At 43.6% G+C, this 15067-nt stretch overlaps 1 protein-coding gene across 2 annotated transcripts in view; it reads right to left on the bottom strand.

Moving 5' to 3' along the window:
• Positions 1–15067, bottom strand: part of parp8 (poly (ADP-ribose) polymerase family, member 8) — a 59490-nt gene that overhangs the window by 28325 nt on the left and 16098 nt on the right. For both annotated transcript variants that reach the window (XM_080765448.1, XM_080765449.1), the window contains exons 3-7: positions 10505–10542; positions 7534–7623; positions 6579–6649; positions 4262–4330; positions 375–469 (exon numbers count right to left, since the gene is read on the bottom strand). In XM_080765448.1, coding sequence (XP_080621574.1) covers positions 375–469; positions 4262–4330; positions 6579–6649; positions 7534–7623; positions 10505–10542 — 363 coding nt within the window. The remainder of the gene's footprint in view (positions 1–374; positions 470–4261; positions 4331–6578; positions 6650–7533; positions 7624–10504; positions 10543–15067) is intronic.

Below are 15067 nucleotides of genomic sequence, written 5' to 3'. Positions count from 1 at the left end.
AAGAACGGTGTAGTGCCTAAAGTCCTATACTTAACGTCACTACTGGTTGCCGACGGCCAGCTGGAAGCTCTTACGTGTGCCAGTACTTAAACTGATCTCCAAAACATGTCCGTTGAGTTTAACTTTGCTTTATTTTCCGCAGTCATTTTCCTATATAACATACGGATACAATAATCAGAAAGAAACACTAACAAACACAGGCGACCGGCCCTCCTGAACACAGTAGAAAACTGTTAGCCTCTGCCGTCTGCCACTGGCAACACCTGTACCTGGGCTGGCCCAGACACTGACCAAGCTGCAGTGACACTGTCAATCAGCAAATCATTAGGTCATACTCATAATGGCTCTTACAAACGGTGCAGAAGAACGAGTACCTGAGAGATACTGCATGGGGGCCGTACAAATCCCTCACTGCCTGCAGGTCGGCCTCCAGCTGAGGATGTTTATGGAGCTCCCCATCGTAGTTCACCTATACGTACACAAACACACACACACACACACACACACACACACACAGGTCAGGTTTTTTTTTGTGACAATAACAAAACGGAGCGTTGCATAGTATTTCCATCTTATGTTCTTCACAATTCTTCATTCTTGGTAAAAAGTGTCAAAATCTAAAAAGGATAGGCTATAGATTTTAAAAATAAAAAATAAAGTATTCATTCAGCGTTTCAGACAGAAAGCTTTGACACAGCAAACCTGCAGGCAGCACCTGGAAACATCCGGGGCAGGCACGGTGACGGTGTCTCTCTTAACAGCTCACAGAATAATTATAGTAGCATTGTGTGGAGGAATCAAATGAAACCGTCAGAAGTGATGTCCTGCACTGGCAGCTTAAATAGCGGTTTATTATGCTTAGATCAAATACCAAGCAAGTGCTGTCAGGAACAAGAATAAAATGCTGTCATTACAGGGAAGACATACTGATATGACATGAATACCTGCCCACACACATTTCAGCAGGTCTGTCTGTCTGTCTGTCTGTCTGTCTGTCTGTCTGTCTCTCAGTCTCTCAGTCTCTCTCTCTTAGGTCTTCCTCAGACGAACCCTCCACCGTCACTTCTCCATACATCTGGCCAGCTTGTTGGTGCTTTGCGCTCCTGTGTCTTTCTGCAGTACATAAGTAAGTAAGTAGCCTTGCCGAGCCATGAGGCCCATAGGGCAGGAGCCTATCTCCTGTTTCTGTATAGCGTGAGGCAGCTTGATGTACAAGTACACCCCCTGGACATGACGCTAGTATGTCGCAGGGACTTACCCCCAATCCAACCCTTTATGCTGAGTGTCAAGCAGGGAGGCACTGGGTCCCATTTTTAGAGTCTTTGGTGTGACCCGGCCGGGAATCGAACCCCGACCTCCCAGTCTCAGGGCGGACACTCTAACCACAAGGCCACTGAGCTGGTTCTGCAGTACATCCAAGTGTGTTAATGTCGGACGTCCTTGTGACCAGTGCATGTGTGTTTGTTCCCACAGCACCAATTTGCTGGCTGCCAGCTCTTAGTGTCAGATACGTCGCTGACCATTCTGTTGCCCTACTCTGTATATGTATTTGTGCTGCCCCCTCCCGACAAGAGCGCTGTGTTTCCTTACGTAGATCAGCTACATTTGTTGTTTGCGAGGACGCACACACAGGCACTCATTATTACGCGGCGGAGCCGCGGAGAGAATTGTTATTATGAGGGTCAGCTCAGCACGTTTTGGCACATTTTGTTGCCACTCTCGGCATGTTGCCCTCCTCGCAGTGCATATTGCGCGTATACTGTACGTAGCGACGGTACTGCTTAGTGTCTTTGGCAGTGTCCTGCTGTCTTTGGCAGTGTCCTGCTTAGTGTCTTTGGCAGTGTTCGGCTTAGTCTCAATCTCCTGTCTGCTATTTTCTTGCTCAGCCGTGGCATTCCATACATATACATATACAGTACATTTGTACTCTTGCTGATGTACTGCACGCAACATTCTGGTGTAGCACCAGTCTAGAGACTTCTGCAGGGTTGGTTTCAGGATCCAGCATTCACTGCCGTATACAGTAGATGAATCCACAGAGTGGTGCCCTGGGCGCAGCCATTACTGAGGTTTACACCTCATCACTGATTAGCTACACCTGGCCTACAGGGCACCGCTCCATTGGTTCAGTGCCCTGTATAGGCCAGCTGTAGCTAATCAGTGCTGAGGTGTAAAGCTGCGCTTAATGATACACCTCAGCAATGGCTACACCCAGGACACCCATCTGTGTATTCGTCTATAGGAGAACAGACTGTAGCAGGGCTGAGCCATTTTATTGCCATTCATTATCACCTCAGAAGATTCATTGGACAAATGTAACGCAGAGCTCTGGAATGTAATTTTCATAATCTATCCATACACTTACGAAACATGTGTGCATGTGAATGTGTGTGTGTGTGTGTGTGTGTGTGTGTGTGTGTGTGTGTGTGTGTGTGTGTGTGTGTCAGTCTTTACGTCTGCTCGCTGCTAAAAGCGTTTGGTGAAAGTTGCAAGACAATAGCACACATGGCCACGATGGAAACTATTAATTAAAGTAGGGGTGCAATGGCTTAGTTTATTAAGTCTGAAACGGAAGCCTATGTGTTTCTGAACCAATTTCAGCACATCACCCCTTCAGGCTATGGGACGTTAGTGTCTACGCTACATCCAGGTGGAGTTTTGTTTGTTTACAATGAGACACAGACAGCCAGCTCGGATGTTTGCGTGTCTTATTTCTAACCTATGTTTTCAGATATACATATTTTAGCGTGCTGATTACGTTTTAAATGAGTAATACACTGTCTGCATGTCATCTTGAATAATAAGAGAAGTTATGTACTCAAGCAGCTGTGTTTGGAGGAATATGCAGCGATGGGAATAAAGCAGGTGAATGAACTCAAGATAATTTTGTATTCATGCAGCACTCGACACATCATCACGCATTGATTGATTGATTGATCACGTTTCCGTTCAAAGGAAGTAATTAAACTTGGCTTTTCGTGGACTTTTGATATAAAAATAGTAAATACACACAAATGGAAATGTTCCCATTTTGTGTGTGTGTGTGTGTGTGTGTGTGTGTGTGTGTGTGTGTGTGTGTGTGTACATGTGCCTGTGCATGCATGTTTGTGTTATCCTTTTAGCATTTATTGCGTATAATTGTACTTGATTTTTGTACTAGATTTTTAAAGACAGATATTCTCTTATCCCATTTAGACCTGAGGCGCCATCTAAATCCCGACCTAAGATTTCTGAAAAACTTTGTGAAAATGTTTATTCACAAACAAACAAACAAAAAAGTATGTTTCTATACTGTAAATAGCGTATTTAAATTGATAACAAAATATTTATAAAACAAAAATGTATGTTGCTATAGTCTTCTGCCTACACATGAGCTTCAGCCTACATCATCTCCTAATATGCACGAATAGGGGAAGGGGATATGGGGTGTTGTGTTAATTTGCTTATTTCCATCGAAATAAGTAGTAAAGTGTGCTGCTTGGGATATTATTTACATTATGAAGAGAGGATATATACAAAAAAAAATTGAGCGATGGAAATAAACAAATTAGCACAACACCCCATAGCCCCATTCAATTCCCATCCAATTCAATTAAATTCATTCAGGGCTTATGGTAAGGGAAATAGCCAATAAGGAGGTTTTGCACAAAATAACACCTGGACCTCTTTGGTGGGGACGTAACAACTACAAATAAAGGTAAGAAAGCCTTCTCCTGGAATTCTCCTTTAAGGAATGGTGCATTCAGCCACGCCCCGAAATACCCATATGTGTGTCTCAAAGAACACTGTACATAGCAACAACTACACAAAGTAATTGGCATATAATATTTTCCTCCACACAGAGGAAAGCCTGCTTTTCATTCCAAACTGACCACTGTGATCTGGTCTAGGCCACGCCTAGCTATAGTCACACTATGAGTTAGAATACATCATTTTGTATCCCTCGGTTATTTGTATTCCTCTGACAGGTTGTCTGGTCGCCTGTCCGTCCGTCCGTCCATCTGCCACGGCCTTGTGAACGCCTTGAGGGCATTTCAGTCCACTTGGACTCTACAGGTGCTCGAAGGTCAAAGGTCAGTGTGGTGCACTTGTTATTTGTGAAATGTGATAAAGCAATGAACTGCTGAGTCAACATTAGAGTGTAGTGTCGTTGATATTCGTGAACCGCTGAGTCAACATTAGAATGTGTCGTGTCGTTGTCATTAGTGAAATGTGATAAAGCAATATAGTGCTGAGTGGACATTAAAGGTTGCTGTGTTACCTGGCCTCCATAGTAGAACTCCTCAGAGTCATTGTCTCCCTCTGAGTCCTCCTCTGGTGCATAATGGACCTGGAAGACACAGCACAGCACACTGTCATCTGCATAGCCTCGCTGGCATGCCGGCACACACAAACACACAAACACGTACGCACATCTTGTACAACTATATTTCATATTGGTTTCATTTTTTGCTTAAATCAATGCCCTATTTTAGATTTTAGTGTCGTGTAGCCTAGTCTCTCAAGTTTTATTTTTTGACGATGCGTTCTCAGATTGCGTATAGCCTAAGTAGCGAGCATGAAGATGTGCTATTTTCGAGAAGAAGAAAAAATCTGGGAGAGGGAGAGCAGGGAGAAAAACAATTGAGCAAAGGATACTGTAAGGGTCTCATAACATAACTCAGTCATCTATGCTGGTCACACAGTCACGTGCTAAAAGCTACTATACAGAATACCAGATGAGTCCTCATGGATCTGCACATATTCAACAACAACAAGAACAACACTGGACTGGACTAAAACTCCAAGCGAAACTCGCATGTCTCCTCTCCCCTATGCTGGTCACTCTGTTTCACACTCATTCCTTCAGAACACTGCACTCACAGTTAAAGCCAGCCTAGCAGACAAGTCCTCCCTATACCAGACTCAATCTTTCTATCTGGTTCCCCAGCATGCAGGTTCCTCATTGCTTGCACCACACCCCAGAACAGACCACTGACACACTGCCGCACATCTTGAATGGCTGCTATGCATACAAAGGGATGTACATACAGTAGCACGCCATGATAGAATAGTGGAAATCATGACCACGGCCATTAGACCGTTATACCAATCACTCCAACATACCTTCTCAGAGCTAGGTGATAGGAGCAGACTATTTGTTTTTATGTTTGGCAACTATTTGTTTTTATGTTTGGTTTATGCCTAAAAAAAGAGGCAAAAGGGCTGTGCAAAGTATTGTGCCGTCTCTGCTATAATTGGCAGCCGCAATATATAGTGGAAACGCGTATTTACTTAAACCCATATTGAGAGACATGCCTATTGTATCATGAAAACATATATCGTGACGTTGTGAATGTAACCTTACTGCACCTTTGGGCTTGGGTGGGTGATTCCTGGTATATTTACCTGGAATCAACCACTCATTACAAAGTTACTATAAATCTGATGTTGTACGCGCTAGAAGGATATTGTTGAGCAAACAATTGTACAATTGAAATGTCACATTCACCAGGCCCTCTGGAGAGCAAGGGAATCCTGGAGAGTAAGGGCCCCTGGAGAGCAAGGCCCTCTGGAGAGCAAGGGAATCCTGGAGAGTAAGGGCCCCTGGAGAGCAAGGCCCCCTGCAGCAAGGCCCTCTGGAGAGCAAGGCCCCCTGGAGAGCAAGGCCCCATGGAGAGCAAGGCCCTCTGAAGAGCAAGGCCCTCTGCAGCAAGGCCCTCTGGAGAGCAAAGCCCCCTGGAGAGCAAGGCCCTCTGGGCAATCAGGCCCTACGGAGAGAAAGGTACCATGGAGAGAAAGGCCATCCGGAGAGCCAGGTGATCGACCGTCTGACTCGCTTCATGTTAATCTGCCACAGATAGATCACATTTACTATGAAAACCTGCATGTCCGTGTGTCACGTCACACGTCATGACACCACGCATCCATCTATGGTCACGCCTTGTGACATCATGGAGACCCTTACTGTAGATCTCCATACAGTATATATAGTTGTCAGTTCATCACGCCTCGTGACACGCTCCATATAACCCTATATATATCCCCATGAACCCTGGCCATACCTGTTTTTCATTGTGCATTTTTTGGGTCAAAGTTGATAAAAGGCAGGATACAACACTATTTATTTTGTTTTTCTTCTTACTAATTATTTGATCGGCCCAAAACATTGTAGTTATTGTCATGATTTGTCACGATCCGAGTTGGCTTTGTCCGCGGCGTAACCATCTTTAAATAAATACTTTTTGAAAAGCCTATGGAGAAAATGAATGGAATATCATTTCCTGGGACAGTCGTCATTCTGAAAGGGGGCGGGACTCCGACGCTCTATACAGCAAGGAATTATGGAATATTACAAAATATTCAAAGTTTGGGTTCGAGGGGCTAAATCTCTTCAAATGGTGGTTCGACCGTGGCCTCACATGAAAAAGGTTGAAACCACTGGACTAAATTGTAAATTGTAAGTATTTATAAAACCAAAAACCGACAGACACACTTGACTTTTGCGTGACATACGATAAGTGGTTTCTGTCCGACAGCAACAACATATTTGGGTAGATAACTGTCGGGCAGCCTGGGCAGTACGGGTGTCATCCTACCTGGTTCTTCTCTATGTGAAGTTTGGTCTTGATGGACAGGCCGCTGGTTGCATCATTACTCAGCTTGATCTCTGTCGACGAGAAATAACGAGGAAACAAAATCAGAGTTCTGTACTCTCACTTTACATTTCACTCACACATGCCAATTAGGGAAACTCGAGACAAAAGATTAAATTGTGATACTATTCACACAGCGAGAGAATAGCCCATCTATACAAAACAACTCTTCTCATTACCTGTTCTCAACTGACAGGCTGGCATACAGCACTATTACAAACCGAAAAATGTCTCCTGCTACAATTATTTATAAACTTTAGTTACTAGTAGTAGTAGTTAGGATTATTAACCCATCAAAACTGGGAAAGCGCATCTGTGTAATTTTAGATTGTTGCGTTGGCTATTCAAAAATAGCAGATCTACGATCTGGGGGGGTGGGGGGGGGGGGGTGGCTCCCCAGTTCAAATATGTATGTAGGATTATTTGATTCCTTTTCCCCCCTCCATTTTTCACCAAGTCACAAAGCAACAATGAGCTTCAAACTGTTCTGATTCACTCTAATAGAACAAAGATGTATCCCCAGAACGGGCACAAAGCAGTGTGCACCATACGTCTCCATTTTACACCACTAAAAAAAGGTTTGGCGTTGACGCATGTTGAAAATAGCCAACCTACAACCCCAATCCACGGCGCATTGTGAGCTTGTCAGCTATTTTCAACACCCATTTTCAACACCGCCCTGCAACGGAGCATACATTTGACTTAAGTGTTTGACATATCAAATCCACTTAAAATGTGTGCCTGGGGGAAAAGAAAGAAAGGAAAAAGGAAATCTGAAGGTCCATCCTAATGATGGCACTGTAATAATTACCGTCAAACCATTAGGAACATTTAATATGGTCCAGCAAAATGCATGGGTATACAGTATAACAGAAATTGCCAGCAATCTGGCACTTACCTGCTGCAATGCGATGGAAAATAACAGGAATTGGGTCCGTGGTGATTAAAACCTCGTCATCATTTTCAGAGTTGGACACATAGGTGTTGTCTGCAATGAAAGCATTAAAATGGATGTCTGCAGCTATAACCAGGGGTACAATACAGACAGTCTCAGTCATAGATAAGAATGAAGCGTTTATTAACTCAACTACTGTCTGCCATTGATGTACTGCATTATGTTACAGTACAAGTTTTTCCGGCAACGGAGGCCATTGCCGAATGCCGGGCGTATGTAAACGTGTTATCGGGGACTGGGGTGGAGGTTGCCGGCCTCCAGTTCGCCGGGAATTTCACAGACATTGATGATTTTCAAAAGTTTTCCAAAATAAAGGAAATAGTCAATCTACAAGATCACAATGTGTCATGCTTTGATTAATCAAAAAAAGGTATTCAATAGAATAACCACAATGCAGATAATCAACAACTTCTCAAAGTGCGGTCCTTGAGAGGGTTGCTGGGGGTCCCCAGCTAAATTAGATAATAAAAATCAGTTTAACCGCCCTCTACTATGCATCGCATGTTAGGAAATAGAAGAGCTACAAGCTCACGCGTCGCGGTGCGATTCATCGTGAGCTTGCGCTGTAGATCTGCATCATGCGATTTTCCGAAAATCTTGAGAAACTTGTGAAAAACTATGTTTTTGAAACATTTTAAATACACCGATCTTATATGGGGCTTATTTCAGACGGGGCTTCTCTGTCAAAAACTATATTAATCTGGGTGTCCTTGGTACGAAAAGGCTGGAGAACCACACTGTCCTAGTGAATTCCTGTAGCCCACAGCAGAGCGGTTGGTCCAAAATGAATGACTGCACTAATCATCCATGGCCGTTAACTTCCTTGCGTGACATGATGACCCCAAAGTGGCTCTCTTGTCACCACACAGACCTAATAGCTCATCAAGTTAATGAACACATAAATGTGTGTTAGGTCATAGCACTGAGGCCAGAACAGAACGGAGAGCGTGACGACAGAGAGCGGGACGTGACCCCGTGGCTTTGACCTTTCAGCACTCAACAATCCATTTCCCCAGCAAAAAAAAAAAAAAACGGAGCCTCGCAGGCTCTTACAGTGGCAGTTGCTGTACACTATTATAGCAGTGGTTCTCAACCTGTGGGTCGGGAACAGGTTGCCCCCAATAACTTTGAGCCGGTTCCCAGATCACAGTGAAGTGACAATTTAATGACTTTTAAGACCTTTTTCCTCCCCGATGCCCCCAAAAGGCTCCCCAGTTCAAATTATGATTATTTTTGGGAGGTCCCGTTCAAATATTATTATTTTGGGGGGGGTCGCGGCCTAAAAAGATTGAGAGCTACTGTAGTGGTCTCTCAAATATACATGTTTTGGCTCAATATGTTTAATCATTCTGTCCAGTGTTATTTCTCAACACCTACCGGCACGGCGTATATTATCTCTTGCTTGGCATACTCTGCCATACAGATTGGACAGTGTAATGTTTTATTCTCAATGTTTTAAGTAATAATAATAACTTGGCCACTGGCCATCAGAATCCTACTTTGTTGGAGTTCATTGGGTGTGCTGTAACTAAGTGACTTTGAGAGCAGTGCAGTGTAAGTCAATGAAGAGGCTATCTTTGGCATGTCTATTTATAATCAATCTACTGAAGATATCCGACTAAAAGTTGGGAGTTACCATGGTAACTACACAACCCAAACCTTGAACCAAAGTGTCACTGTGCTTTAAAGGAGCATTGTCGTCACTGTCGGGTGGAAAACTTGTACGATATTTCCTAAACAGTTTCAAGTGATGGAAAACATAGAACATTATTTAAAGTGAAGGTGGAAGTGTTTTTGTCTAAACCCCCATAGGATCTTATTTTTATGCAGAAAATACGCTTTGTCCTCTACACCAGTGGTTCCCAAAGTGGGGTCCGGGGACCCCCAGGGGTACCTGAGGGAGTTCCAGGGGGGACCCATCTATTTTGTTCATGTTCATAAAGTGCTAAAGTGTTTAAAGCAGTGGTTCCCAAACATTTTCATGTCAAGTACCCCCAAATTGACACTACTTAGCCTGTGGACCCCCATTTGAAAAGATATGCCAGGGACCCCCATAAGAGAAGACGTACACATTTAGACGTCTACATTTAGACGTACATTTAGACGTCTGTATACATTTAGACGTCTACATTTAGACGTATACATTTAGACGTATACATTTAGACAGTGTCCCCCCGAGTGCCTCCCCAGTGTCCCCCCGAGTGCCTCCCCAATGCCTCCCCAGTGTGCCCCCGAGTGCCTTCCCAGTGCCTCCCCAGTGTGCCCCTGAGTGCCTCCCCAGTGTCTCCCCAGTGCCTCCTCAGTGTCCCCCAGTGTCCCCCCAGTGTCTCCAATAGCAATACAAGAGCAATAATACAAATTAATCTTAATGTATTAATCTTATTAATGAATGAATCTAATTAATTAATTAATCAAAATTGCGGCCTGTGCCCAGCACCATGCCAAACCTTTTTCCTTCAGGAAACACTGCTTGTGGTTGTAAATATATTGTTATCCGTGTTGCGAGGATGAGGGGGTACCTGGAAAAATATCTACCCCAAAAGGGGTACCTGGTCCAAAAAAGTTTGGGAACACCTGCTCTACACAAGCGTCAAGAGTGTTTTGTTGTTCTAAGAAAATATATTCCGCTGTTAATATATTAACTAACCACCAATTTTGAAGCTGTCGCTGCTTTTGTTTAACATTATTGCTTGAATGTGTGATTCAAAAATAGATCAAGTGGAAAAGGTGTGATTTAACCGGAAGATAGGTTGAAAATGGGTGACGTGCTCCTTTAACCAGCTAATATGACACAAATAGTGGAAATAGCAGATCTACAAATCCACAATGTCTGCTCAATTTCCCACCAAAGGCTGTATAAGCAGTGGTGTGACACATTGTTGACACAGAAGGACTGGACAAAGGAGGGTCTTACCTGGGTAATCATCAGAGACGTGCACCGAATAAGAAATCCTACAAGAGGCAAAAGAACACACAGCAAAATAAACCATTAATACACATGAATTCATTGGTTCTCAAACTGCGCACGCGTGAGTGTGTGCGTGTGTGCGTGTAAATATGGACTTGTATACAGTACATACATCTGGACTTGTATCACGATACAAGTCCAGATGTGTTTTGCACAAAATGCTACAAATGCGTCTGATTGCCGTGGAAACTTTGCACGCAACATCACACCCTCTTTATATAGGCTATTTTTTTTCCTGTAAACTAGTGTAAACTGACAGTAAATAATAATAATAATAATAATAATAAACATTATTTATATAGCACCTTTCAAAAGCAACTTTACAAAGTGCTTCACAACACAAATTACAACCAAGTATAAAAAACAAAAGAACAGAGCAAAACCAATTACAATTTAAAACAAAAGCAATCAAATGAGCACAAACATTAGCCAAAGGCTCTAACAAAAAGCCATCCTATAAAAATGAGTCTTTAGGAGAGTTTTAAAAGTGCCCAGTGAGGTAGCCTGTCTAACTTCCAATGGAAGTTGATTCCACCATAGGTGAGGGGCCCTTACAACAAAGGCTCTATCACCTTCTGTTATGAGTCTTGCCATGGTGGTCCCCTTGAGTAGCAGCTGGTCTGCCCATCTGAGTTTGCGGGTAGGCACATAGGGGGGGGGGCACAAGTTCAGGAAATATAAGCAATGGGGGGTGACGCGCAGCAAAGGTCGTCGGGATCGGGATACGAATCCGCGACACGCTGTCAGGCTGGCATTGCAGCCTATAGGCTGCCCGGACCACACCACGCCAGCAGCCCAGGCCACAATCACACCACTTTTTACCTCACCGCGGTGCTACAACAGCCCACTAGAACTGCCTAGAACTCTTGAACCGTAAAGGTCGTACAATGGTCTTCTCTCTCCACATGCCATTTGTAGCAGTTTCATTACATTTTCCCGGCATTGTGTGTTTTCTTCAAAACCCACAGCTTCTTTCGTGTATCATCAGACGGCCAACTCAGTGTCATGCAGCCATGCCCTCGTCTCTGGTCCGTCTCTGGTCAGTAAAAAAGGCCAGCTTCTGAGGGTGGGCTGTATAGGGGGCAGTCTGTGATAATGTGCTCGGCAGTCTGTTCAGGCTCGCCACACTCGCACTCACACTCGCACTATCCGATAGGCCCCACTTCTTCATGGATGACTTGAAGCGTCCCACGCCACAGCGCAGACGGTTCAGCGAGGTCCATAGATGGCGTGGCAGGTCTTCTCCTTTAACGCCACCTGCTGGGTCCCGGATGTATTGTTGAATCCGGGAGGGCCCGGCCGTCTCCCACGACTGTTTCCAGGATGCTGCCAGCCAGGCAGTGGTGCCGGTGTTGTTGTGGCTTTGTGCAAGATATGCATTCTGGGCTTTTCTTGCCAGGGCTAGCGTAGCCGCATCCCGTCGGAGACTGGCTGGAGCAATTGCAGCCAGGACTGGCAGGTAGGACACAGCTACTACTCCTACATGCTATGGTTGACAGCCTTCCAAAGTGTGTGGAGACCTGCTCCGTGGAGCACACCTTTCTAGTCGGTGAATACATTTGGCATACCGTAGTTTTACTGCATAATTAATGTGTATCGCTTTGTTTCTGTATGCACATTTTTGACAGTCTACAGAATTATCCAATTAGTTAGTTAACTTTTATTCCTCTCTCTACAGCAGGGTTTCTCAAAGTGAGAGTGCCATACCCCTGATGCAAGTCCAAAGAATACTTTGCACTGTACTTGGTGATTGACTATTTTTGGCTAATGTTACCCCCAGATTAGAGATGCTAAAACACCAAGTTATGTTCAATCTGTCCAAATGGAAACGGATATCCTTTGCATGTTTTCCTCGTGACATATACTGTATCACTTAGGGGGGGAAGATTGACATATTTATGTAGCGTTGACATAAATGTAAGGTGCTATATAGTAGTAATGTAATTCCGGGGTGCCGTGGATGAAAAGGTTACTTAAAGGGGTGACGTGAGCCAAAAGAGTGTGAGTAATTTGGTTAAGGTATGCGCATGCTTCATTGAAATCCTTATCATACCAGCTTGGAGGAGTCAGCACTGCACACAGTGACATTATCACGGACTGTCATGGTCGAATGGAATGAGTGCTCTCTGTGGAGCATTTATAAGGCCTCATTAATACCTTGCTGTATGTGTATGATGCGTGCCAAAATGAGGCGGAGCACATCTGGCCTTTTGGGCACACAAACAGCGCCGCACAACAAACAGCATCATTTTACGATACAGTCTAGCAGGAAACCACGTGGTCGCAAAAAAAAAAAAAAACAGCCACCGTCCACTTCCATGTTACTGTATTTTATAAATGCCTGCATCTCGTCGGCTCTTGCGTCCTTCCTCTCCTTTTTTGGCCAGCATGCTATTTTCAATGAATGTTAACTAGAGAATGATTTTTGCGGAAGCGCAGAGAAAACCAGAGAAAATTACATATTACTTTTGCGGATGGATGTACCAACAACACAATCTGTTTAGTCAGCTTCTTTTAGAACTGAATCCAATTGTTTTGAATAATAATATTAAGAAGAAGAGTCACCAATCAGCCTAAAAGGCTATACAATGAAGCAGCAATCTCTCTCGACCTTTTAAATAAAATGTTTTCAAGCGAACTGCCAACAGCACCTTTTTATTTTTTGTTTTCCTTTTTGTCTTTGTTTTATGTTTTCCATTAGGCAAGGCATTTGGCCTGCAAAAACCTAACCACAAATGTATTACTGTAAGGTTAGATAAAGACAATTAATTTCGGCTTTCGGCCCATGCATAATGCCTACAGTGTTTTTGTTGTCTGTGTATATTGATAGGTCATAGGTGACCCGTGACATATTTCGGCTATGACTTTTGTCTATCACATTTATCTTTCTCGCTATGTCATTGTTCCTGGTTTTATTTGTCTTTATGTTGTCCTATGTGTTGGTTTTTGTATCTGTATGACTACACCGTGGTGTTCACATAGAATAAAAATATAAAGTATTACAAAAAAAGCCAACAGCCAACAAAGCAAAAATGTGTCAATTTTACAAAATAAATAGGTATAATATTACCGTTTTGGCAGAGTAATACCTTACTTTACTCGTTATTGGGAAAAGTAATAATATTACAGAAATACCACCAGTAACTACAGTTACTGCCCAACACTGCTGGATATAAATATTCTGTGACTACTTAGGAAAAAACGAAAAATCGCTGGCAGGGGCTGAACAATTTATTTACTCTGCCTGTAAATTACTTACGATGATGAAAGACTGTTGATGATTATTGCAATAATATTGTTAATCACATTTGTTATGCCCACAATATTAACCGTGTGACATGAAATCGCCATGTCCCATCATCCCATGCCATGATCCCATGCCTATGTAATAAACCATATAGTAAGTAACCTCATGTGCTTGTGTGCTGCTGGTCAGCCGTTTCCAATTGAATGCATGAATAATGAGTCATTGGAGAGGAGGCTCATATCAAAGAGTGCTGACAAACAGGTGTGCACGTTCTGTGCATGGTGTGTGCACGTTTGTGTGCACATGTGTGCACTGTGTAGCTGTGCTGATGCAGCTGCATGACCCGGGAAACACCTCAAAGCACCTTCCGTTTCTGATCATCAGCAATTCTACCTGTGCGTCGTCCATACAGTATGCACCTATAGTCCTATACTGTAGCTCTCTTTAACCCATTAAGACCTGAGGCCGATTCTACAAATGCCTTTGAAATCTGTGCTTCTCATACTTTTTCGTGCCGTGGACAGAACATTCATTTGTTCTATCACATTGACTGACAAGCACGACATATTCCAAATCCACTGCAGGGACTATTCCGTTATGTGGTCTTTTCAGTGGTTTATGAATGATACATGGATCTTCGCCAACGATGCTGCCAAACAAGTCTATGAAGCCATCTATGAAAAGGTTTGTCTGCAACACAATTTAATACAATATGTAGTGGTTGCTTCATCTCTCTCTCAACTAAGCGGTCCTCCTTGACCTGAAGACCCCTGAAAACAGCTGTGTTGTCCAGTGTGACCACATGCTCAGGATGCTCCTACACCATATAACTAATGTTATTTCTGGAAGCACATTAGAGGTCTTCACAGGTCCAATTTGACCGACCCGTACCCAAATAGGCCCGTGAAAAATGTAAATGAAAAATTCTAACATAGCCGAATGGACCCGGCTATTGTTAGAATTCCGAGTTCCGATTAGAAATATAAGTTCCGACCCCGAGCATTACCAAGAGATGTTGGACTGTACCCGTACAAAACCCGAGGCCCCAAATGACCCATGCCAACGTTATTATTAAGAGTTGTATCGTGCTTTCTTTCTTGTTGTTGTCTACACAGTAGCGCTACTCCTTCTTTACTAAAGTCACGGGACACAAGGCATGCAGGCAGCTACTTGCCGGAAGAGAAAAAAGGGGGGGAGCGGGTCTCGGGTTTACCCGAAGACCTCTAAAGCACATACATAGGACTGTATGGGCTAATAGAAGT

Source organism: Protomyctophum bolini (assembly GCF_963924005.1).
Source record: "Protomyctophum bolini genome assembly, chromosome: 6".
Classification (NCBI taxonomy): domain Eukaryota; kingdom Metazoa; phylum Chordata; class Actinopteri; order Myctophiformes; family Myctophidae; genus Protomyctophum; species Protomyctophum bolini.
Note: the sequence above shows the minus strand (reverse complement) of the source record. Positions and strands in the feature narration are given on the sequence as shown.